Consider the following 27,468-nt stretch of genomic DNA (forward strand, 5'->3'; position numbering starts at 1 on the left):
TATCATTATTCTGTTTGACTGCAACTGATCTTCGCAACATTTTCTCAGTACATACGTTGACAATATTTATAAATTTTGAATCTAAAATCTCGTATAAATTTTCTCAGTACATACGTTGACAAATTTCTCACAACCATTTTTGCAGTGTTTAATTTTATGCACCACAAAATATATATAGATTATTGATAAAATGATAAATGAAAAACTCATTTACTTAAGCAATGAAGGCATACGATTTCACTGTTTAATAAGCTCATTGATACATATATATAGATTATCTAATCTTTGTTCCAACCCAAAAACACACACACACACAAAGAACATTCCCAACCAACGAACCGAGCCCATCATGAACTTAGGTTTCAAAATTCAAACATTCCCATAATCCCATAAAAATCTCGAATTCAACAGATTCGGTGGATGATAATTGAAATCAAGCTCACAGTCACTTAGAAGATGGATTTGATTATGGTCATCATTAGGAATAATCACTTCCACAGGCTCTTGTTTTTTAGAAGAAATTGATGATGAAAGGTGTTTCATCTCTTTGCTTTGGAGGGTATTATTGTTATAATAATTATTATTAAAACTTAGTAATTTAGAAGACTCTTCTAAAGAAGGAGCAGATTCTAGTTTCATGTGAGGGTAATTGACAAAAGAGCTTTTGCAAGTGTGATGGCCATAATAGGTTGTACGGTATAATGGAGGATCCTCTTGGATTCTTTGAACACGTTTGATGGCTTTGCAATCTTCTTCATTCTTGTAACTGCACTTGTAGTAGCTCCTGCGCAAGTATTTTACCCAAAATCTGTCTTTTCTTAACTATGATTAAATTCTGAAACAAATTAGGTCTTAAGTGTTTAAGTGAAAAAACATTAGTGATTTGAGATCATCTATTTATATGAGGTTAAATGTGTTGTCTCTCTAAAATATAATAGAAAAAAACATATAAATAATTATATATTTAATACGTTTTTTTTATGAGAATTTTATTTTAAATGTTTGATGAATTAATTTTTTTTTTCTTTTGACTTTTATGTCATGAATTTTTTAAAAAAAAAATAAATTGATATTAGAAAACACACAAATAATTATAGACAAGATAAAATAAAATTACATCTGAATTTTTGGGACATGATTAAAATTATATCAAAATATTTGAAACAATATTAGAAGATACTCAAACATTGTGATTAACTATTTATAATTCTCAAGATAAACTAAAACATTTTTCAAAAATCAAAGATAAAATTGAAACAAGTACCACATTATACACAAAATGAAAATCCAAATCAAACATATATATTATAAGGTAATTTTTAGATTATTTTATCTTAACTAAATATATATATAATATTATAATATGAAACGCAATGTGTAAGAACATGTACCTGATATATCTGCAGTCCTTTGTCTTTTTCTGTCCATACTTTCTCCATTCAAGCCCATCTTCTGATAGAATCGCATTATCGATACTCCAAGTTGGTGCAAATGATCTTTTTCCCACAAAAATTCCAAATTCAAAATCCTTAATATTGGATAATTTTAAAATCTAATAAAAAATTTAAATATTTTAATTTTGTGCGCATATTAAACATTTTGTCCACAAAAAACAAAATCTATAATCATATACTATATTATAATCATCTTTTGACTGCAAAGAAAGAAAGTTTTGAAATGAGAAAATTTTAAACAATTTTGTAAACAAAAATAACCAGAATATCTTCAATTGTGTTAAAAAAATTAGAATTAACATTGTTTATGTTATGTGTCTCTACCTATTATTTTAAGTTTTTAAAATAAATAATTTTAGTATAATTAAGGTGAATAAAACAGAAAACAAAATTGTAAAAAATTCACATTTCAAATTTAAAAGAGGCTCTATTTTAATAAATTAAGTTTTTGAAATAAATTATTAACAAAAGTAATGTTTTTGTATTTGTCTTTAGATACTATTTATGTTATTTATTTAAAAATAATTATTTTATTGGTCTCTATAATTTTACTAAATTTATAGTTAAGTTTTTATATTTTTTTCTTTCAATTGGATCTCTATATTGTTTTTAATTTTATCATTAGGTCTTTTTTAGTATAAAAAATATTAAAATTAATTAAATATTTATATGCAAATTAAAAGTATCCATAGATTTTTTACTACATACTTTTTGAGAGAAAATATTCTATTAATTTTAATATTTTTGACATAAAAATTATCTAATTATAAAATTAAAAACAGTGTAGAAATTCAATTAAAAAAAATATATAAAGACCTAATTACAAATTTAATAAAATTATAGAGACTAATAGAATAATTACACCTAAAAAGGAATTGCCAGTGTCACTGTTAATTCATTATACATATGAAGAGAAATAACATCATTTATTAAAGATATAATTATTTATATATTTTTTTTATTTCTGAAAAAAGTTAATTTTATTATATTGTATCAATACTTCTAAAGGTTTGAAGTTCTATCCTTATCAAACCTCAAAAGAAAGTTCTTTATGAAAAATAAAATGTCTTTACAAAAATTCATAAAAACTCAAAAAAATTCTTATACGAGTTGATATTAAAGATATAATTATTAACGTGATTCTTTTTATTTGCTTAAATTTATATGAAAAATGATTTCATGATACATTTTTTTTATTATGAGTATGATGACAAAAAACAACAGAGAGAAGTCTGACAAAAAATTCGATGGTCCTATAATATTTGAACTATTAAATAGTCCTAATAATAAAACATATTTTTTAAATTTTTTAATAATTGTTAAATAGTATTTATTTAATTTTAATTACAAACTAATTTTTTATATATTATTTAATTATAAAATCAAGTCTCTATTTTATAAATTATTATTTTATTATAGGATAAGTATATATTGTTTTAGTCCCTAACGTTTAGGGTCAGAATCAAAACCGTCCCTTACGTAATTTTTGATTTAGAATCGTTCTTAATGTTGTATTTGGTATTAAAATCGTCTTTTTGACTATTTTACCTTTCTATTCTCTCACCTCTCTAACTCCAAACCCTATCTTCTTCACTCCACTATCACAATACAAAACACACACAGCTCCTTCTTCTCTCTGCTTCTTCTTCTTCTTCACATACAATTATCACACACCTCCTTCTTCTTCTTCTTCTTCTTCCATCACACACAACCGTGCCCCACACACTTCTTCTTCACACACAACCATCACACACCTCCTTCTTTTTCTCTTCTTCTTCTTCTTCTCCATCACACACAATTGCCACACACACTTCACCTCGACGGGCGACCTCCACCCTGACGGCGCGGTGACCTCCAAGCGTAACAGTGGCCAAAACGGCGACCTTCACCTTGACGGCGCAGTGACCTCCAAGAGCAGCAACGGCCAACGACGACCTCCACCCCGACGACGACTTCCATGCTTTTTATAAGATAAAGTTTTATTCTTTTTGTTTTAAAAAGACTCTGAAGATGTTGTTGTTAGATTTGAAGAATTTGATGTTGTTCATCGTAATTCCTTAATTTTCTAATTTTTATTGTTGGTTTTGTTCTTGTTCTTATTTCTGAATTTCTGGATTGTTGTTGCTTTTTTTGTTTTTGGCTTTCTTGTTTCTCCCTAATTTTTGTTTTTGTTCTTGTATTTGATTGTTCTTGGTAATTAAATTTATAAATTTTTTATTTTTGTAATTGAAGATGAATTTGGGTATTTTTAATTCTTGTAATTGGATTTTGTTAACTGTATTTAAATATTTGAAGTTTTGAGTTTTGTTAATGGAAGAAGAATTTGTTCTTATGGAAGAAGAAGAAGAACAATAAGTGAATTTGTTCTCCTGAAAGAAGAAGAAGAACAAGAAAAATAAAATGGTGGAAAAAAGGTATTTTTGTCATTTAGAAAAAAATTATTTAAAAGGAAGATTTTCAAATCAAATACAACATTAAGGACGATTCTAAATCAAAAATTACGTAAGGGACGGTTTCGATTCTGACCATAAATGTTAGGGACCAAAACAATACTTACCCCTTTTATTATTCATCTATCATGTTTATTAACAATTAGAAATAAAAACAACAACGAAATAGGTCTTTTATTAATAGTGACCTGCATAAATATTTTGGCAATATGAATCAATAAATTTTTTATCCTTTGATCCGTTACATCCATAAAACTAGAAAAATTGTGTTTGTCGGTAATTCAATCGATTGGAAGTACAACCAATCGAGTGAATTTTGCATGATAATATGGGATTTTTCAAAATTCAATCAATTGAAAATGTAACACAACTGATTGAATTTTCCACGGCAATATGGGTTTTTCAAAATTCAATCGATTGAAAGTGTAACCCAATCGATTAAATTGCGCTATTCAATGGATTTTTTTTCTTATCAATCGATTAAATTTTGCACGGCAATATGAGTTTTTTCAAAATTTAATCGATTGGAAGTATTACACAATTGGTTGAATTTTGCACTCTATATATTACATCATTATGATTTACTCCAATGCTTTTGACTATTTTCAATTAAATAGTTAAAGATTAAAAACAAAATATCAGCAAATAAACCAAACTTAAAAAAAAATTTGTTAGTCTTACTAATATATTAATAACACATTTACGATGAAAAATTTTGTCATCATTAAAATGGATGTCCAAGTAATAAATTATGCAATTGTTAACAGAAATTACTGTTAGATATCAATGGTTACCCTCTTAAATAGAAATATATATCTAAACCATAAAATTTTAACGTAAATGTTAAGTATGTTGATAAGAAGAAATTATTATAATAGCTTAGTATGTAGCAAATGCAAAATTTAAATGATTGTGTAACACTTTCAATCATTAAAACAATCAATTGAATTTTAAAAAAACGTAATGTTTCTCACAATCGTCTTGCAGAAGATAAAGGTGGCTAAAATTGAATTTCCCGATCGAAACAAAGACAAGTTCAAATTTCTAGGAGGTGATACGCAATGTATCCATGGGGCAAATGAATACCTGGACCACATTGCTAAGGTTTATGCGTCTATAATTTGGTTTCGCCAATTCCTTTTAGACAGTATAGGTAACTCGATGCTGAAATTAGCATTTTTTCTATTTTGTTAGATGATTCCTGAAATTACTTTTAGTTCAATCGATTGATAAGAAAAAAAATTTATATTGTATAATAATATAATTTAATTGATTGTGTAACACTTTTAATCGATTGAATTTTGAAAAATCTATATCACCGTGCAAAATTCAATCACACTCCCAATCGATTGAATTTTGAAAAAATCCATATTGTCGTGCGAAATTCACTCGATTAGTTGTACTTCTAATCGATTAAATCACCCACAAATACGATTTTTCTAACTTTTATAGATGTAATAAATCAAGGGATAAAAAAACTCATTGATTCTCATGGCCAAAATATTTATAGAAGTCACGATTAATGAAAGATTTATTTCATTGTTGTTTTTGTTTCTAATTATTAATAAACAGATAGATGAATAATAAAATAATAATTTATAAAATAGAAGCTAGATTTTATAATTAAATAATAGATAAAAAATTAATTTATAATTAAATTAAATAAAGATTATTTGACCATTATTAAAAAGTTTAAAAAATATATTTTGTTACTGAAACTTTTTTTTTTTGGGACATGGTCACTAAAATTATTTAATAGTTCAAAAATTATAAGACTGTCAAATTCTTTGTCGAAAGCCTATATTCAATTTAAACAAAAACATGTTAAATTGAACCCATAAGTGGAATTGGATACAAGTTAACTAGACCCACTGAAATTGGTCCAAAAACCCGTATATATTGGCATGCAAACAACTTTACTTTCTTTATCACAGAGACTATAAGAATGATGAGTTGTACTGTATCTAGCTATTAATATTGTTCTACAGAGATATTTATAATTATATTTCAATATCATCCAATAATGAATCAAAACTGTTTCTTACAATATTGTGTAAGTTTTGTTCTTAAAAAGATTTTTTCTATAATTGAACTGGAAAAATACTCAAAGAAAAAAGGGCAAAATTACATCAAAACTTAAACAATCCATACTTTTGGACATGTAACATACTACTTTTAGGAGGTTTAAAGTTAAAATTAAATATTAAAAAGGTCTTAAAAAATTTATATTGCTAACAAGAATAATTTTAAAATATAATAACAATAAATAAATTTTTAAAAAATTTGAAAACATGATAAAAACAATCATATATTAAATATATATTCTAAAAAAATTTAAAAATCAAATTTTAATACGGTTTTCTCAAATATTATTAAAAAATAAAACATTTAATTTTATCCGTAAAATTTGGTGGTTTTCTACCAAATAAATCTTTTTTATGTTTTTTGAATGATAAAAAAAATCTAAAAACTGATGAATTTTTTCTTTACACATTTTAAATAGTTATCGGAATTCCTGTATTTATCAAAGCTTCAACAATTTCATCATCATTAAGACCCACCCAAACTTTACCTAATTCGCATGTTCTCTTAGCTTCCTCCCTTAGAACCTAACTAAGATTGATATATATCATTACTTGGAAAGGACACATTATTGCAAAACACATACACTAAGTGGCTTGGATGGCTTGGCTACCCAAATTGAGTTGGGTTTTCTATATCCATCAGTTATATGATGATTTTATCATTCTTTCCCTCTATTGATGTTTACTATGTTGGCAATGTTGTTGGCTACAATGATTAATTGATAATTCTACTCATCGAATCAGAAGTAATATAGAGGGCACAAGGCATCAACTACTGCATTAGTTGTTTCAAATTTCGCCCTTTCATAATAGGGCAACAACGGAATATATCTAAACACTAGCTAATAGACTCAAATAGCTGTTAAACACGTAGAAATACACACCGTAATGCCCGCAATTGTGATAGCTGCAACCATTATCATATTCATAATAGAAATAAGAAATCGAAAACCCTAATTTCAATCTTAGCGGTAGATTATTTGAAAATTTATAGATTTTAGATCGTAACAACAAAGGAGCTACGCATACATACATAAATTAGCAACTATTTTTGTTAAAATGTAATCATTCATGTGTTTCTTTGTCCTATTAATAACTTAAATCTAAACTTTTGAAAAAAAGTAATTTTGATGAGATAATATGAAAATTTCTATAATTAAAAATCTAAAGTTTTATCTTTATTATCACAAAAAAAAAATTAACGTAAGATAAATACAAAAGAGAAAAAATATATATGTAAATAATTCACACAAATATCTTTTTTGGATTAAATATTTATGTTAGTAGTTAATTTTAGTGATTAATTTTAGTATCCACCTAATATGATTGAAATAAATAATGAATATGTAGAGAATATTAATTTTTAAATAATTAATATTAGTAAATTTTTTATTATAAATTTATTTTTAATTCTTATTTTATTAAGAGTGTAGAATTAAGATTTAAAATTTAAAGATAAAAAAATTATTTAAATACTCCTCAATAATCAGCAGAATGTAGATGAGACTTACTTTCTCTTGTAACATAGGGTTGGTGGTCTCTTACTTTTCTTGCAACCTTGATGAATATGATTACCCTCCTCATCAGAGCGGTTATGTTGGGTGTCGCTGTTGAATAGCAAGAGGGTGTTTGTGAATGATATGAGAATCTTGCGCACAACATCTTCAATAAAAGGCATCATCACCATTGACCTTTCAATTTCTTCTTCATTTCTATTGGATTTATGAATAATAAGTACTTCGAGTAGCTCTTTTGCCACGTCACGCCCTCTTATTAGCTCTTGTTCTATTGCCTCCTTTCTCCCACTGTTATTATTCTCCATTATTCTTCACTGGAAAGCTTGGATTTCGTTTTCGGGTGAAGGTAGTGAACCATGGAGAAATGTTGGTTTAAATTCAACATCACTCTGGCCACCACCCCAAAATTAAAAATTGCTTGTTATTCACGGTTACATTGGGAACAAAAAGATTCCTAATATGTAAACCATAAATTGAATACTCTTCTCTTATTTTAATTTCTATTAAATTGGTACAGATCGAGGGAACAAGATCGAATAATGTCTATTTCTTCATTAGTAAATATGAGTGTCTACTGTCTAGTTAAACAAATGAAAAAAATATACTAAATATTAAATTTTTTAAAATTGATTTTATTTATTTAAACGGATAAATAAATGGTCCCAATAAATATAGTCTATTTTAATAATTTTACTGTTTGAGATGTAAGTTTTGGTGTTCCATTGTGACTAGGTACCAATCCAAGAATGTTATACACAGGATCAAATGATAAAAAATAATACAGTAAGAGATGGGAAAAAAAAGATATAATTGAATGAATATTTTAAAAAGAATTCACAAAGTGAGATATTACTGAGTAACGACGTGTATTTGGATCCGATTTGTATATTAACAGTGTTTATTCGAGTTTGATCCGAAAATTGTGGATATAAATCCGATCCGCAATACTATTAGATTTGATTCGCATACTAATGGAATCGGATTTGAATTTTATGTTGGTATCTACATATCTGCGAATCCGCAAAAATAATAAATAAATAAATAAATATTTTTTATATTTTATTTTAACTAATAATTATTATATATAGTGTATTATTTTATTTTTAATATTTAAAAAAAGTATATTTAATATTATTTTAAAAATAAATATATTTGAAAGAATTAAAAACAGAAATTTTATTGATATTTTTTAATAAAAATAAACTTTTAAAAATATTTTTATATTTTACCGATATAACTGATATCCAATCTACAAATATATGAATTGAATCGAATACAAACTTAAAAATTATAGATATATAGATCCAATTTGGTCTACGTACACTCCTATTACCGAGAATCAAACCATCTAGGCATATACATATGCTAATTGAGGCAACTTATTATATAACCGTGCAGGTTACCACTGCACCAAAGTTTATTTATTTTCTACAGAAACTTTACTACTTTTTATCTAAACATATAACTTTCCTATTTTGAACCGTGCTTGATTAGGAAGCTGAGTATATTATCCTAAGTTACATTATTTGACTTGAATATATATAATCTTATAGATCTTATCCGATCCTTGGATATATACAAATGGCAATTATATGAGTATAAAATAGGTGTCATGGATCCAACTTGGTGCCTATGTAACAACATTATTTCATCATTCCGAATACTATGTATGTATGTAAAGAGCAAGACAGCAAGACAACACGAGGGAATCTTTAGCTAACTAAAATGGACAAAATCCAACGCTTCTGACCTTGGTGGAGAATACTCTTTATAAAAAAAATGTAAAATATATAATAGAATACAATTACTATTTTATTTTTTATTTTTCTATTTCTTTCATTTTTCCCCATTTTTCTTTGTGCACTTTGCAAATCTTTGAAAAGACCACTACACTGAACAACTGCAGACCAACAAGACCACTACACTGAACAACTGCAGACCAACTTTGAACCAACAAGGGTTTATATATATATATATACCAATTAATTAAACTTTATTCAGAGCCATGCAAAACAAATATTAATTGGATTCGAGGGAAGATTCATCATAAAAACTTTATATTTTTAATGTGATAATTTTGTATAACTTCTTGGTATATGGTATAATCTTTAGAATGTGAGATTTTTTTTACTTTTTTTCTATTAGTTCTTTATTTTTGAGAAAAGATCGCTATAAGTGGTAGTGTATATAAAAAGAAAAAAATAGAAGAAATAGAGGAGGTGGCGGCGTAAAGGCACAGTAAGAAGAAGAAAAAGAAAGTAATAAGTTAGGTGAGAGAGAAGAGACTGAGACATTTTTATTATAAGAGAAAAATGGTAAAATTAAGAATACATCTGTATTCAGTAAATTATTTATATAACTGGTTATTATGCTAGCTGGCATAACTGCTTAAATTAATATGTAATTAACTTAACATCTTAGTATTAATTACAGATTAACATTTTAAGCTCTAATACTTCTATCACACACTTTATTTCTTTAACTTCTTATTTGTATCTGCATTATTTGTACCATTCATCCTACTTTCTTATTTGCAAAAAACTTCTGGATATTTTTTAGTTTTGATGCTCACAACTTCACCTTCTCTTTACTGTCCTTACTATTTTTGACTGAATGCACATCAACTACCTTTAAAGTACTTCTAAACTTGAAAAAAAATAGCTGAAGGCAAAGGTTTAGTTACCACATTTGTCAACTGCAAAGTCCTAAGAATATGACTTACTTTCACCACTTTCTTAATAATATAGTCTCTCACAAAGCGCAAATCAGTTTCAAAATATTTTTATTTTGAATGAAGAATATAATGGAATTTGCAGCTAATAGGACAACACTTAAATTGTCACAGTATATAAGTGGATGAGCGACTAATTTGCACCTTAATGCAATCAGCAGGTTCTTGATCCAGAGCAATTTGGTAACAAGATTAGCTAAGGCTCGATATTTAGCCTCAGTGCTGGAACGGGCTACCATACTCTATTTTTTTACAGACCAGAAAACTAAAATTTTACCCATAAACACAGAAAATTTATCAATAAATTTTTTATCAATTGAGTTACCACCCCAATCAGAGTCATTATAGGTTGTGGCCTTTAATGAGATATTCTTTTGCAAATACAAGCCATAAGAGGAAATACCACTAATATATCTTAGAATTCTTTTCACCAATTGTCAATGTGTGCTTCTTGGAACCAGCATAAATTGTAAAATCTTGCTCACATAGTAAGATAATTCAGGCCTTATTATAGTGAGTTACTATAAGTTATCTACTACCGAGCGATACAGTTTAGGATCATAAAAAAGAATGCCATCAGTAGCTGTGAATTTTATAAAAGAAGAAAAAGGAGTCTGACATGGTTTGCACCATTTCATACCTGCATTGAGTAGTAGTTTTTGTTACTTGAATGCCCAAAAAGTAATGCAAATCACCCATATCCTTGAAGGCAAATTTAACATTTAGTTGCTAAATTATCCTACTAATTTCAAATTGAAAGTCACCTATAATAATTATGTCATTCACATATACTAAAACAAAGATAACTGAGCCATGTAAAAATCTTATAAAGAGTGAGACATCTGATCTGATAGCAGTAAATTCCAAATGATAAAGTGCAATGGGAAGCTTAGTATACTAGGCTCTTAGAGCCTATTTTAAGTCCATACAATGCTTTGGTAAATTTGCACACCATATTTGAGTGTCTAACTGCATATCCTTGAAATTTTTACAAATAAACATCCTCACTCAGCTCACCATAAAAGAATGCATTGTTTACATCCAACTGTCTGATGCACCATGATCTAGCTAGAGCCAAAGTCAGCGCTACTTGGATGGAAGTTGGCTTAACTACTGGACTATATGTCTCAATATAATCATATCCTAGCCTTTGTGAAAATTCTTGAGCAACTAGTCTGACCTTGTACTTTTATAGAGTACCATTTGAATTATACTTAACTCTGAAAATCTATTTACTACCTACTGCTTCTCTTCCCAGTAGTAAGGGAACAAACTTTCATGTATTATTCTTTATCAATACATTATACTCTAAGTCCATAACTTCTTTCCATGCTAGTTATAATAGTAACTCTCTCATTGTTCTTGGTTCAATGTGTGTAAGAAAGCATCTTGATTTCACAATTTCATTCGTACTTCTAGTTAATATTGAATGAATGTTATTGGTATTATCTTGGGGTTCATTGAATGGAAGAACAATCACAAAATCTGAAATTGGTATTGGAATAGGTGTGGATGAAGCTGCTGATGGTAGGTGAATTTGGGAGAGAGTAAGGCTATGAGACTGAAAATTTTGAGTTTGAGAGTTAATCGGTCGAGAGTAGATAGTAACAAATTAGTTCATTGATTGTGTTTAAATGATAAGATGGTGGGAGGTTGATGGTGATTTAGAAGGGGACATAGAGCCAAAATTGGGTGGAAGTTGCTGAGGAATATAGTTGAGAGGTTGCTATTGTGTGATGACCGGAATTCACTCACTATATAATGAATCTGTTCCTTGGCAAGTGCACCAAAGTATCGTCAAGTAATAACCCACTAAGAGTGGGGTCGAATCCCACAGAGATTGGTAGATTGAGCAACTTTAATCAATTGGTGAATTAGTTAAGCTAAGCAATAGAGATTGTTGAGTGCAGTATTCTAAAGTAACAGAAATGTAAATGACTTAAAAGTAAAGGAAAGCAATAAAGTGCGGAAAAGTAAATGTCAAAAATGTAAAGTGCTGGAACATAAATGACTGAATAGTAAATGGAGAATGGGTAATGACAAAAATTAAAGAAAGCTATAAAGAATAGGGAAGATAAGAATAGGAAAATTCATTGGGATTGGGAGATGTTGCTCTCTTTGGATTAGATCTAGATCATCTCTTCTTCAATCATGCAACTCATTGACCTCTTGGCAATCATGATTGATTGAACCCCAATCTCTTGGTGATTCAATCTCTCAAATCTTGATAATCAACCAATTCCTTGGTCTAATTGTTCATGAAGAGAGATATGCTTGGTCCCTGATTATACCACACATCCTCATAGATCCAATTAGTGCGTGGATTTCATGTCACTATATCCAATCCCAAAATCCAGATCTACTCAAGTGTGAGAAGAAATTTCAAGCATGGTTTCATGTTTCCTTTTTCAAGGTTCCTATGAGACCCATTTTGCATTCAACCTCTTTCCCAAGATGATTGAACACTAGCATGAAGAACAAAATTCCTTCTAGCAAATCAAAGAGAAGATGAAGAGAAGAAGAAATTCACTATCATTAATCCATCAAGTACAACAAAGCCCCCTCTCCCAATGAGAAGGAGTTTAGCTACTCATAGCTTAGAGAAAAGTACAAGAGATGGAGAGATGAAGTGAAGTGTAAAAGTGAAAAGTAAAACTAACTCTCAATTCCCAAAACTAACTAGCCAATCCACCCAACCCCCTTTTCAGTACCCTTAGGGGGTATTTATACTACTCCTATCACTAGAATTAAAAAGTACAAAAGAGAAAAGAAAATTACAACTGAAAAGAAAAGGAAAAACTAATAGAAATGAACCATGTACCTGGCGTGTGGCTGGCGCTTGAGTGGCGTGCCACGCCTGGCTTCAAGTGGCACGCCTCTTTTATCCAGCCAACATGGCGTACCATGCCTTCGAGCTCAAGTGGCACGCCTAGGGTCTTTCCTTCTGTCTTCCTCTTTGGAATCTTGAACTAGCGTGGCGCGCCCATATCTGGCGTGCCACGCCCAGAGCAAACGCTTTATCCCTTTTCTCTGGAAAGTAATTGATAAACCACTATTTCATGGTTTATCTTGTGCTCAATTGAGTGGATTTTATCAACTCTTTACCCACTTATTCATAATATTTGCATGGTTTTATATTTCCTTTCTAATTATGTGCTTTGATTGAAAACATGCTTCTTTGATCTTATATTTGCTTATTATTAATCCTCTCTTATTACCATTAGATGCCTTGATATGTGTGTTAAGTGTTTTCAGATATTATAAGGCAGGAATGGCTTGGAGGATGGGAAGAAAGCATGCAAAAGTGGAAGGAATGCAAGAAGATTGGAGAAATTGCTAAGCTGTCCAGCCTGACCTCTCTGCACTCAAACGGCTATAACTTTAGCTACAGAGGTCCAAACGACGCGGTTTCAGTTGCGTTGGAAAGCTAACGTCCAGGCTTCGATTTGATATATAATATGTTATAGTTCTCCTGACTCTAGGCGACGCAACCACGTGATCCATGTGGCCGCGTCGCAGTGACGAAAAAAACCAGCGTGGCAAAATTCGAAACCAGCGAATTCTGGACTGTTTTTGACCCAGTTTGCGGCCCAGAAAACACAGATTAGAGGCTATAAAGTGGGGGACTGCACCCATTCATAGGGAGGTCTCACAAATTCACAATTTTAGGAGTAGATGTAGTTTTTAGAGAGAGAGGTTCTCTCCTCTCTCTTAGGATTAGGATTTAGGACTTCTCTTAGTTTTAGGAGTGACTCTCAATCCCAGGTTCTTTATTTTCCCAATTTAGTTTATGAACTATTCCAGATTACTTGAATTAATGTTATTTGAGGTATTTCAGTTTAATATTGCTTTCTTTTATTTACATGATTATTGCTTCCCATCTGAAGGCATTTCTATTCCAGCAAATTTACTTTTCCTCTTTTGGTCTTGGTTAAGGAATCAGTAACTCAGGAGTTATCCAACTCAATAGCATAATTGTTATCTTACCAATTGGCTTGAACTTCAATAATCCCAATCTTTTCTTAGGAAATAAATAGGATTCGAAGATCAAACCAATTTGTCCCTTGATCTTTTTTTGCTTTAGTAAAGGTCAACTAAGTGAAATTAAGATTCAATTTTTATTACTATTGATAAGGATAACTAAATTTGGAATTCCAATTTCTCTTACCTTGCCAAAAGTTGCTTTACAGTTATTTATTTATTTTAATTGCAATTTGAATTACTTGCTCCCTATTCTCAAAACCCCAAATTTACAATCTCCATAGCCAATAATAAGAACACCTCCCTGCAATTCCTTGAGAAGATGACCCGAGGTTTAAATACTCGGTTATCAATTTTAAAGGGGTTTGTTACTTGTGACAACCAAAACATTTGTACGAAGGGATTTCTGTCAGTTTAGAGACTATATCTACAACGCGACTGTTTTTATGACATTCTTTACTGGCAAAAATTCTAACGTCAGTAATACTGGCGTGCCACGCCCAGTAGCTGGCGTGCCATGCCCTTGATGCATGAATAAGTCCCTCTTGGTCCAGTAGACTGGTGTGCCACACCCAGCATTCAAGTGGCACGCCCATGGTCATCTAGTCTTGGCGTGCCACGCCTAAAGTCCCAAGTGGCACGCCCAGTCTTCTTTTTCCTTGTGAGTTTGTGCTGGCGTGCCACGCCTTCGACTCAAGTGGCAGCCCAGTGTTGGTATTTGAACTCTTCAAGCTTGGCGTGCCACGCCTGGAACTCAAGTGACATGCCCCAGACTCGAGCAAGGTTGGCGTGCCATGCCTTTGAACCCAAGTGGCACGCCCAGTGTGCTTAACCTTCTATTCCTCTCTGTTTAATTGAACTGGCGTGCCACGCCTCCAAGCTCAAGTGGCACGCCCATTTTGATGTTGAGCTTCTCCAAGCTTGGCGTGCCATGCCTAGAACCCAAGTGGCACGCCCAAGACACAAAAAAGGTTGGCGTGCCATGCCTTCGAGCCCAAGTGGCTCGCCCAGTGTTGAACCTTCAACTCCCTTTTCTGGAACAATGAACTGGCGTGCCACGCTTTCGATCTCAAGTGGCATGCCCAGTGTTTATAATGGAGTTGGCATGCCACGCCCCCTTGTGGTCTTCAAAAAGTGCTCTCTGGAAAGTATAGTTGGCGTGCCACGCCTGCCGCCTGGCCCTGGCGTGCCACGTCCATAGTAATGCTCCAATGATGCTTCTCTGGAAAACATAGTTGGCGTGCCACGCCCATAGTAAAGCTCATTGTCTTTTCTCTGGTCTAGACAACTGGCGTGCCACGCCCTGTAGCTGGCGTGCCACGCCCATGTAGTTTGTGGGCATTTGCACCAAGTGGCACACCTAGTTCACACGCCCAACACACTTTTCTTGTTTCCTTCTTCTTTTGTTGCTCTTTTCACCTGGAATTCAAACAAAACCCATTTCAAAGCATAATATTTACCATTTAACTCATGAAATTGCATTGATTGAATGAGATTACACTCTTTTTATGGTCCTTTTATATAGGAGAAAAAGGTAGATAACAAGTCATCACTGTGGTTTAGAGATAATTTTAAGAATAATTGGAATTGAAGGTAAAGGATTGACAATGCTCACAGATTCTATACTAGACTGAGAAAGCTTATTAAAATCACCATTTTTGAAAGGAAATTGACATTCATTGAAGATTATATTTGTAGTGATTATTACTTTTCTTTCTTTTTCTGAATTTGTGACAACCCTTCTAAATTGATAAGCGGATTTTAGTCGGTTGAGAACTGTACTTGCAACGTATTTCTTACAATAATTTCTTAATCGGCCAATTTTCGGCACGTCAATTTTTGGCGCTGTTGCCGGGGAGTTGCAACAGTGTGCTAATTTATTGGTTGGAATTTATTTATTTGTATTTTTTTATTTTATTTTATTACCGTGAGCTGTATGTTTCTTTTATTGAATGACGCATTCACTGCTTGATCCGAGCTTAGCCGCATTTGATCCTGAAATCGAAAGAACTCTTTCACGTATTAGGCGAGCTCGGCGTCGGTTAGCCTCTGAGGGTGGTGAAGTGGTTATTCCCAATTCACCAGTCTTATTTGAGAGCGAATCTGAAGCGCCATTTGAGGAGGAAACCAGCTCCTCTACTACTGATTTGGTTGATTTACGTGCAGATAACATGGCAGAGCCCAGGAGAATTACTCTCCAGGAAGCTGGAGCCCCAGACTTTACACTGCAACCGTATCAAGCGCGTCACCCAAATCTGGCTGCAGATTTTAAACTGAAGACGTCGCTAATCAACTTGATGCCTAAGTTTCATGGCCTACCTGCTCAGGAGCCTATAAAGCACCTCAGAGATTTTCAGACAGCCTATTCTACTGCCAGGCGTCATGGTGCTAATGAGAGTACTATTTGGCTAATTGCCTTCCCGTTTTCTCTTGAGGGAAAGGCGAGGGAGTGGTACTACACTCAACCAGAGGCAGTTGTTACTAACTGGGATACGCTTAGGAGAGAGTTGGACAAATACTTTCCGGCTGAGGTTACAGACAGACTGAGAAAAGAGATCTCCTGCATTATCCAAGGAGAGTCAGAAACCCTTTATGAGTACTGGGAACGCTTCAGGAATATCTTAGACTCATGTCTCCACCACAAGATTGATGAGATGGTGTTGATCAGTTACTTCACACAAGGCATGAAGCCTCAAGATAAGACCACACTGGATGCTGCAAGTAATGGCTCTCTGAAAAAGTACAAGACGGCAACAAAAGCGTGGCAGCTGATTGCCGATCTAGCTAAGTCCACTCAGAATGCCAAACACAGGCTGTGAGATGACACAGGCTGTTGCAGAGGTCTCCTTTGGCGGTGAGACTACTGCTTTCACACAGGCTGTATGTGAGATGACTAACCTACTGAAGTAGATACATCTGAATCAACAACAATCTCAACCCTCCTCACCATAACATAGTCAACAACTAGTTCCTCAGAGAGTATGCGAAATATGTGCTGATTATAGTCATTACACTGATGAGTGTCCACAGCTCCAACAAGAGGACAACACCTTGGCAGCTACTCACAATTTCTATGATTGCCCGAATTAAGGATACTATCAACAAGGCGGCAACTATAACCAAGGTGGGAACTACAACCAAGGCTGAGGGACAACAGAGGAGGCAGAGACAACCAGGAAAATCAGAGGTGGAATAATAATAACAATCAGCAGAACAGCTATCAGCAGAATCCTCCCTACCAACAGCAGAACCAGAACCAGCCTTACAGGGTGCCTCACCTAAGGCAGTCCCAAGCGCCTCAACATAAAATAACAGCAGGCCCCTCAAATCACTTACCCCCCTTCTTCTTCTAATGATGAGATGCTTCACACTATGAAGCAAGGGCAACAAGACATGCAGAATTCAATTAACTCTTCCATAAATGGTCTTAGCTCCACCATACAAGCTCTCATCTCCCGGATGGATTCACTAATTACCTCCAACAATCAACAAGCGAGCTCCAGTGTAATTCCTTCTCAACCCTTACCCAACCCCAAAGGTGGCATCAATGCCATCACTTTGAGGTCCGGAACCACACTACAAGAGAGGAATACTGAAGAGCCAAGCCCACAAGAACACACCCCAGTTGAAGACATGGTAGAAGTGGAGGATGTTGAAGAGGAAGATGAAGTACAAGACATGGTTGAAGAAGAAGCAGCTCACCCAAGGAATGGAGAACCAAAAGAAGCTGAAGCTGTAAGAGATGCCATTCCTATCCCATTTCCACACCTTGCAAGGAAGTCTAGAAAGCAGATGGAACTCGATCCCAAAATGGTAGAAATCTTCAAAAAGGTTGAGGTAACTGTTCCCCTTTTTGATGTTATTCAGCAAGTACCTAAATATGCGACGTTTCTAAAGGATTTGTGCATGCATAAGGATAAGATTAATGAATTAGAAACTATTCCCTTAGGTAGTTCCATATTTGCTTTAATAGAGGATATACCTGAAAAATGTAGTGACCCAGGTCCATGCATGGTTAACTGTACTATTGGAGGTATAATATTTTTTGACTGCATGTGTGATTTAGGAGCGTGCGTGAGTATTATGTCTTTGTTTATTGATGAGCGGATAATTTATACGCTTTTTGGCATTGTTTTTAGTATGTTTTCAGTATGTTTTAGTTAGTTTTTATTATATTTTTATTAGTTTTTAATTAAAAATCACATTTCTGGACTTTACTATGAGTTTGTGTATTTTTCTGTGATTTCAGGTATTTTCTGGCTGAAATTGAGGGACCTGAGCAAAAATCAGATTCAGAGGCTAACAAAGGACTGCAGATGCTGTTGGATTCTGACCTCCCTGGACTCGAAATGGATTTTCTGGAGCTATAGAACTCCAAATGGCACACTCTCAATTGCGTTGGAAAGTAGACATCCAGGGCTTTCCATCAATATATAATAGTTTATACTTTGCCCGAGTTTAGATGATGCAAACTGGCGTTCAACGCCACCTCCTTGCCCTATTCTGGAGTCAAATGCCAGAAACAGGTTACAAAGTGGAGTTAAACGCCAGAAACAGGTTACAAACTGGAACTTAACTCCAAGGAAGACCTCTACACATGAAAGCTTCAATACTCAGCCCAAGCACACACCAAGTGGGCCCTGGAAGTGGATTTCTGCATCATTTACTTATTTCTGTAACCCTAGTAACTAGTTTTAGTTTAAATAGGACTTTTTACTATTGTATTTAAATCTTTGATTAGTCTTATGCTATCTTAGACCTTTATGGAGGCTGGCCTCTCGGCCATGCCTAGACCTTGTTCTTATGTATTTTCAACGGTAGAGTTTCTACACACCATAGATTAAGGTGTGGAGCTCTGCTGTTCCTCATGAATTAATACAAAGTACTATTGTTTTTCTATTCAATTCAAGCTTATTCCGATTCTAAGATATTCATTCGCACCTCAATATGAATGAGATGATCGTGACACTCATCATCATTCCCAACCTATGAACGCGTGCCTGACAACCACTTCCGTTCTACCTTAGATTGAATGCGTATCTCTGGGATTCCTTAATCAGAGTCTTCGTGGTATAAGTTAGAATCTATGGACGGCCATTCTTGAGATCCGGAAAGTCTAAACCTTGTCTGTGGTATTCTGAGTAGGATCTGGGAAGGGATGGCTGTGACGAGCTTCAAACTCGCGAGTGCTGGGCATAGTGACAGATGCAAAAGGATAATAAATCCTATTCCAGTATGATCGAGAACCGACAGATGATTAGCCATGCAGTGACAGCGCATTGGACCATTTTCATTGAGAGGATAGGATGTAGCCATTGACAACGGTGATGCCTAACATACAGCTTGCCATAGAAAGGAGTATGAATGATTGGATGAAGACAGCAGGAAAGTAGAGGTTCAGGAGGAACGAAAGCATCTCTACATGCTTATCTGAAACCCTCACCAATGAATTACATAAGTATCTCTATCTTAGTTTATATTTTAATTATGTTTTAATTATCAATTCACTATGATCATTTAAATCCGCCTGACTGAGATTTGCAAGATGACCATAGCTTGCTTGAAGCCGACAATCTCCGTAGGATCGACCCTTACTCACGTAAGGTTTATTACTTGGACGACCCAGTGCACTTGCTGGTTAGTTGTGCAAAGTTGTGACAAAGTATGATTCACGTTTGAGAGCACCAAGTCTATTGGCGCCATTGTTGATGATCACAATTTCGTGCACCAAGTTTTTGGCGCCGTTGCCGGGGATTGTTCGAGTTTAGACAATTGACGGTTCATCTTGTTGCTCAGATTAGGTAATTTTATTTTATTTTTAAGCTTTTTATTTCTTACTTTCGAAAAATACAAAAAAATTTTCTTCTTTTTCGTTTTTCCAAAATTAATTTTCGAAAAATCCAAAAAAATTTACAAATTCATAAAACCAAAAATATTTTGATGTTTTTTGTTTGAGTCTAGAGTCAATTTTTAAGTTTGGTGTCTTGCATATTTTTGTTTTTCTCAAGAATTTTCGAAAATTCATCATATGTTCTTCATGATCTTCAAGTTGTTCTTGGTCAGTCTTCTTGTTTGATCTTCATATTTTATTGTTTTGTGTCTTTTGTTGTTTTTCATATGCATTTTTGCATTCATATTGTCTAAGCATTGAAAATTTCTAAGTTTGGTGTCTTGCATGTGTGTCTTTTCTTAAAAAAAAAATTTTAAAAATAAGTTCTTGGTGTTCATCTTGACATTCAAAATGTTCTTGGTGTTCATCTTGGCATTCATAGTGTTCTTGCATGCATCAATTGTTTTGATCCAAAATTTTCATGCATTGAGTCTTTTTGATTTTCAAATCTTTTTCAATTAACTACTTTACTTTTTGTTTGATTCTTATCTTTTTCAAAACTACCTAACTAACTCTCTCTCTCTAATTTTCGAAAATCCCTTCCCTCTTTTTCAAATTTCCTTTTTAATTAACTAATTGTTTTAATTTTAATTTAATTTGATTTCAATTGTAATTTTTGAATTTTAACTTTAAATTTTAAATTTTATTTTATTAAATTTTTGAATTCTTCTCTTCCTCATCTCCTTCTATTTATTTATTCATCTACTAACACTTCTCTTCCACCCAAAATTTGAACCCCATCTCCCTCTCTGTGTTCGAGTTTTTTCTCTTCTCTTTCTTATATTCTTCTCTTCTTATACTTGCATAAGGAATCTCTATACTGTGACATAGAGGATTCCGTATTTTCTTTTGTGTTCTCTTCTTTTTCATATGAGCAGGAACAAGGATAAGAACATTCTTGTTGAAGCCGATCCTGAACCTGAAAGGACGCTGAAGAGGAAGCTAAGGGAAGCTAAAGCTCAACTCTCTGGAGAAAATCTGACAGAAATTTTCGAAAAAGAAGGAGACATGGCCGAAAATAATAACAATGCAAGGAAGATGCTTGGTGACTTTACTGCACCAAATTCCAATTTACATGGAAGAAGAATCTCAATCCCTGCCATTGGAGGAAACAATTTTGAGCTTAAACCTCAACTAGTTTCTCTGATGCAGCAAAACTGCAAGTTTCATGGACTTCCATCTAAAGATCCTTTTCAGTTCTTAACTGAATTCTTGCAGATCTGTGATACTGTTAAGACTAATGGGGTTGATCCCGAGGTCTACAGGCTTATGCTTTTCCCGTTTGCTGTAAGAGACAGAGCTAGAATATGGTTGGACTCTCAACCTAAAGATAGCCTGAACTCTTGGGATAAGCTGGTCACGGCTTTCTTAGCCAAGTTCTTTCCTCCTCAAAAGCTTAGCAAACTTAGAGTGGATGTTCAAACCTTCAGACAGAAAGAAGGTGAATCCCTCTATGAGTCTTGGGAGAGATACAAGCAACTGACCAAAAAGTGTCCTTCTGACATGCTTTCAGAATGGACCATCCTGGATATATTCTATGATGGTCTGTCTAAGTTATCAAAGATGTCATTGGACCATTCTGTAGGTGGATCCATTCACCTAAAGAAAATACCTGCAGAAGCTCAGGAACTCATTGACATGGTTGCTAATAACCAGTTCATGTACACTTCCGAGAGGAATCCTGTAAGTAATGGGACGCCTCAGAAGAAGGGAGTTCTTGAAATTGATGCTCTGAATGCCATATTGGCTCAGAACAAGATATTGACTCAGCAAGTCAATATGATCTCTCAGAGTCTGAATGGATTGAAGGAATCATCCAACAGTACTCAAGAGGCATCTTCTGTAGAAGAAGCTTATGATCCTGAGAACCCTGCAATAGCAGAGGTGAATTACATGGGGGAACCCTATGGAAACACCTATAATCCCTCATGGAGAAATCATCCAAATTTCTCATGGAAGGATCAACAAAAGCCTCAACAAGGCTTTAATAATGGTGGAAGAAACATGTTTAGCAATAGCAAGCCTTTTCCATCATCCACTCAGCAACAGACAGAGACTTCTGAGCAGAATCCATCTAGCTTAGCAAACATAGTCTCTGATCTATCTAAGGCCACTTTGAGTTTCATGAATGAAACAAGGTCTTCTATTCGAAATTTGGAGGTACAAGTGGGCCAGCTGAGTAAAAGGGTCACTGAAACTCCTCCTAGTACTCTCCCAAGTAATACAAAAGAAAATCCAAAGAGAGAGTGCAAGGCCATTACCTTGCTTGGCGTGGCCGAACCTACAAGAGAGGAGGATGACGTGAATCCTAGTGAGGAAGACCTCCTGGGACATTCAGTGAACAATAAGGAGTTTCCCTTAGAGGAAACAAAGGAATCTGAGGCTCATCTAGAGACCATAGAGATTCCAATGAACCTCCTTCTACCCTTCATGAGCTCTGATGAGTATTCTTCTTCTGAAGAGAATGAAGACGTTACTGAAGAGCAAGTTGCTAAGTACCTTGGTGAAATCATGAAGTTGAATTCCAAATTATTTGGTAATGAGACTTGGGAAGATGAACCTCCCTTGCTCACCAATGAACTGAATGCATTGGATAGGCAGAAATTACCTCAAAAGAAACAGGATCCTAGTAAATTCCTAATACCCTGTAACATAGGCACCATGACCTTTGAGAAGGCTCTGTGTGACCTGGGTCAGGCATAAACTTAATGCCACTCTCTGTAATGGAGAAACTGGGAATCCTTGAGGTACAGGCTGCCAATTTCTCACTAGAGATGGCAGACAAATCTATGAAAATGACTTATGGACAAGTAGAGGACGTGTTAGTAAAGGTTGAAGGCCTTTACATCCCTGCTGATTTCATAATCCTAGACACTGGGAAGGATGAGGATGAATCCATCATCCTTGGAAGACCCTTCCTAGCCACAGCAAAAGCTATGATTGATGTGGACAGAGGAGAGTTGGTCCTTCAACTGAAAGAGGACTACCTTGTGTTCAAGACTGAAGGCTCTCCTTCTGTAACCATGGAGAGGAAGCATGAAAAGCTTCTCTCACTGCAGAGTCAACCAAAGCCCCCACAGTCAAACTCTAAGTTTGGTGTTGAAATCCCATATCCAAACTCTAAGTTTGGTGTTGGGAGGTCTCAACAATGCTCTGAACATTTGTGAGGCTCCATGAGAGCTCACTGTCAAGCTATTGACATTAAAGAAGCGCTTGTTGGGAGGCAACCCAACGTATTTAATTATATCTATATTATTTTTATCTTCATGTTTATTTCGTGTTTTATTAGGTTGATGATCATGTGGAGTCACAAAAACTACTGAAAAATCAAAAACAAAATGAAAAACAGAATGAAAAATTGCACACTCTAGAGGAAGAACTTACTGGCGTTTAAACGCCAGTAAGGGTAGCAGAATGGGCGTTAAACACCCAGTCTGGCACCATTTCTGGGCGTTTAACGCCAGAAATAAGCACCAGACTGGCATTTAACGCCAGAACAGAGCATTAAACTGGCGTTAAACACCAGAAACAAGCAGCAGTCTGGCGTTTAAATGCCAGGATTGCACTCTGAGGAAAGCTGGCGTTAAACGCCAGAAACAAGCATAGAGCTGGCGTTTAACGCCAGAAACAAGCTACATTTGGGCGTTTAACGCCAGAACCAAGCATGGAAGTGGCGTTAAATGCCAGGATTGCATGCATAGGGCGTTTTACACGCCTAAAAGATGCAGGGATGTGAAATCCTTGACACCTCAAGATCTGTGGACCCCACAGGATCACTTCAAGGTCTGTGGACCCCACAGGATCACCTCAGGATCTGTGGACCCCACAGGATCCCCACCTACCTCAACTCACCTTCTCTCTTCTTCCTCACACAATCCAATAACCCTCTTCCCCAAACACCCTTCACCAATCACCTCAATCTCTCTTCCCATCACCTCTTCACCACTCACATCCATTCACTCTTCCCCATACACCTCACCTACCTTCAAATTCAAAATCACTTTTCCACCCAAACCCACCCTAAATGACCGAACTCTAGCCCCTCTCCCTCCATTATATAAACCCCTCATTCCTTCTTCATTTTCACACAACACTACCCTCTCTTCTCCCCTTGGCCGAAACACACACATCTCTCCCTCTCCTCTATCTCTTCTTCTTCTTCTCCTTCTTTCTTTCTTCTGTTGCTCGAGGATGAGCAACATTCTAAGTTTGGTGTGGTGAAAAGCATAGCTTTTTGTTTTTTCCATAACCATCAATGGCACCTAAGGCCAGAGAATCCTCAAGAAAGAGGAAAGGGAAGTGATGCCAGGGCATTTTGGCCATTTTCACTGACCTTTTTTTTTACTGTTTTAGGGTAGTTTCATGCATTTTCTTAGGAAATAAGCGAGTTTTGGGTAGATATTCACTTACATCTTGATTTAGGCAAATATTGTGAATTTTACATGATTTCATGAGAATTATGCATGGATTGAATGACAATTGGGATAATGCATGATCTCATAACTTGAACTAGAGCTTTGAAGCACTTTATTTGCTTTATTTCAGGACAAAGGAAGAAAGGAAGAGCCACGTTAGTAGCCACGTTAGTCTAACTAACGTGACCACTAACGTGGAATGGGAGCTAGCTTGCAATGTTAACGAGAAAAGTGATTGCCAATAACGTCCTCAAAGCCATCATAGCCCACGTTAAGAGTCACGTTAACTAACTCTAACGTGGAAGAAGAAAATGAAGCCAACGTTAGTGACACTCACCTTTGTCACTAACGTTGGACCAAGCTCATATTGGCCACATTAAGAGCCACGTTAACTCAGTTAACGTGGACTCTAACGTGGGAAAGCAAAAGAATAGCGAACGTTAGTGACACTCACCTTTGTCACTAACGTTGGACTAAGCCACTTTGAGCCACGTTAGTTGCCACGTTAACTTAGTTAATGTGGACTCTAACATGGAGGGAGCAAAGAATCGCCAACGTTAGTGACACTCACCTTTGTCACTAACGTTGGAATGAGCCACAATGAGCCACTATGAGCCACGTTAACTCCCACGTTAATTACATTAACGTGGAAGCTAACGTGGATGAAAGGGATGATGAGCCAACGTTAGTGACACTCACCTTTGTCACTAACGTTGGAGATGGCTATCACTACCACGTTAGAAGCCACGTTAACCTAGTTAACGTGGACTCTAACGTGGGAAGTAGGGGTGTTTTGGAACGTTAGTGACAAAGGTAAGTGTCACTAATGTTCTCGAAGATTTGGCAAGCCTATGTTAAAGGTCACGTTAGCTACACTAACGTGAATGCTAACGTAGGGAGAAAGGAGGATTCTCAACGTTATTGGAAAAGGTAAGTCCCAATAACGTGTGCGAAGGACCAAGAGGCAACGTTAGTGGTCACGCTGGTGACACTAACGTTGAAGTTAACGTGGATCATCCTTAGGTTAGGAACGTTAGTGAAAAAGGTGATTGTCACTAACGTTCTCGAACCCACACTTTCACTTAACGTTAACGCCACTAACGTCCTAAGCTGAAGTCCCTGCCTACTTCACACTTTCTCTCTGCAAGTAAAGCCAAGCCCAATGAAGAAGATAACTGCTTCAAACTCAAGATCCAAAGGCCCATATCCAAGACTTGAAGAGCCAACTGGGAGATCAGAAGAGTAGTATATATATGGGGGGATTGGAAATTGTAGTTAGCTTTTGGGGCATTAGAGAACTGCTCTCTGTATATTTTACTTTCTCTGCACTTTTAGTTTATCTTTCAGAATGTACTCTCCATCTTTGTTTTCCATTCCCAGAGCTATGAACAACTAAACCCCTTTCATTGGGTTAGGGAGCTCTGTTGTAATTTGATGGATCAATATTAGTTTTCATTATTCTTCTTCTATCTTTTCTCTTGATTTTTACTAGAAAGCTTTCAATCTTCATTCAATTGGGTAGTTATCTTGGAAAAGAAGCTATTCATACTTAGATCTCTTCGGAACTTTGGAAGAGGAATGAAGAGATCATGCTAGAAATGCTTTCTCATGTTGGACCAAATTGGGGTTTGGATGGATATAGTGACATATAATCCTACCAACACTTTGATTTGGAAATACATGTGGTATAATCAGTGACCATACTTTATCTCTTCTCATGAGCAATTGACCAAGGAATTGGCTATTGAACAAGATTTGAGAGATTGAATTACCAAGAAATTGGAATTCGATCACTTAAGATTGCCAAGGAAATCAATGAATGCATTGATTGAGGAAGAGATGAAAATGAACTTGATCCGGAGAACGCAACATCTCCTAAGCCCAATGAATTCCCCATTTCAGATCTTACCCATTCTCTTTCATTTTTGCCATTTACTTTTATGAGCATCTTCCCCATTCCTATTTAAGATTCTGCAATTTATTTTCCGTCATTTACCTTCAGCTCTTTATTTCCAGTATTTCTATTTTCTGCTATTTACTTTCCCGCCATTTAATTTTCTGCAATTCTCAAATCAAATTCTGCTTAGCTCAACTAGAACATTCCTCTAATTAAAGTTGCTTGACCAATCAATCCCTGTGGGATTCAACCTCACTCTATTGTGAGTTTTTACTTGATGACAATTCGGTATACTTGTCGAAGGAAAATTGTTGAGAGACAAGTTTCCGTGCATCAGGAAGTCAATTGCTTCCACCTTTGAGTCATGGGAGATGGAGAGATTCATCTCAAAAGTCTATCAAGACCACTTCTATGAAGTTGTGGCCAAGAAGAAAGTGATTCCCGAGGTTCCTTTCAAGCTCAAGAAGAATGAGTATCCGGAGATCCGACTTGAAATCCAAAGAAGAGGTTGAGAAGTCCTCACCAACCCCATTCAACAAGTCGGGATCTTAATGGTTCAAGAGTTCTATGCAAACACATGGATCACTAGAAACCATGATCAAAGTGTGAACCCGAATCCAAAGCATTGGCTTACCATGGTTCGGGAGAAATACTTAGATTTCAGTCCGAAAAATGTAAGGCTGGCGTTCAACTTGCCAATGATGGAAGAAAATGCACGCCCCTACACTAGAAGGGTCAACATTGATCAAAGGTTGGACCAAGTCCTCATGGACATATGTGTAGAAGGAGCTCAATGGAAGGTTGACTCAAGAGGCAAGCCGGTTCAATTGAGAAGACTGGACCTTAAGCCTGTAGCTAGAGGATGGTTGGAGTTTATTCAACGCTCAATCATTCCTACTAGCAACCGGTCTGAAGTTACTATAGACCGGGCCAACATGATCCATAGTATCATGATTGGGGAGGAAGTGGAAGTTCATGAGATTATACCTCAAGAACTCTACAAGGTGGCTGACAAGTCCTCCACTTTGGCAAGGTTAGCCTTTCCTCAC

The 27,468-nt window shown here is 34.9% G+C and overlaps 1 protein-coding gene across 1 annotated transcript; it reads right to left on the reverse strand.

The window, feature by feature from the left end:
- Positions 1-369: 369 nt before the first annotated feature.
- Positions 370-7,873, reverse strand: LOC110265453 (WRKY DNA-binding transcription factor 70-like). Its single transcript, XM_021108402.2, has 3 exons — positions 7,500-7,873; positions 1,392-1,496; positions 370-784 (listed from the first exon to the last, which is right to left on the reverse strand). The coding sequence occupies exons 1-3, from the start codon at positions 7,808-7,810 to the stop codon at positions 370-372; spliced, it is 831 nt and encodes a 276-aa protein (XP_020964061.1). The 5' UTR covers positions 7,811-7,873.
- Between the last annotated feature and the right edge of the window lie 19,595 nt (positions 7,874-27,468).

This window comes from Arachis ipaensis, chromosome B8 (genome assembly GCF_059453495.1).
Source record: "Arachis ipaensis isolate K30076 ecotype BB chromosome B8, ASM5945349v1, whole genome shotgun sequence".
NCBI classification, from domain to species: domain Eukaryota; kingdom Viridiplantae; phylum Streptophyta; class Magnoliopsida; order Fabales; family Fabaceae; genus Arachis; species Arachis ipaensis.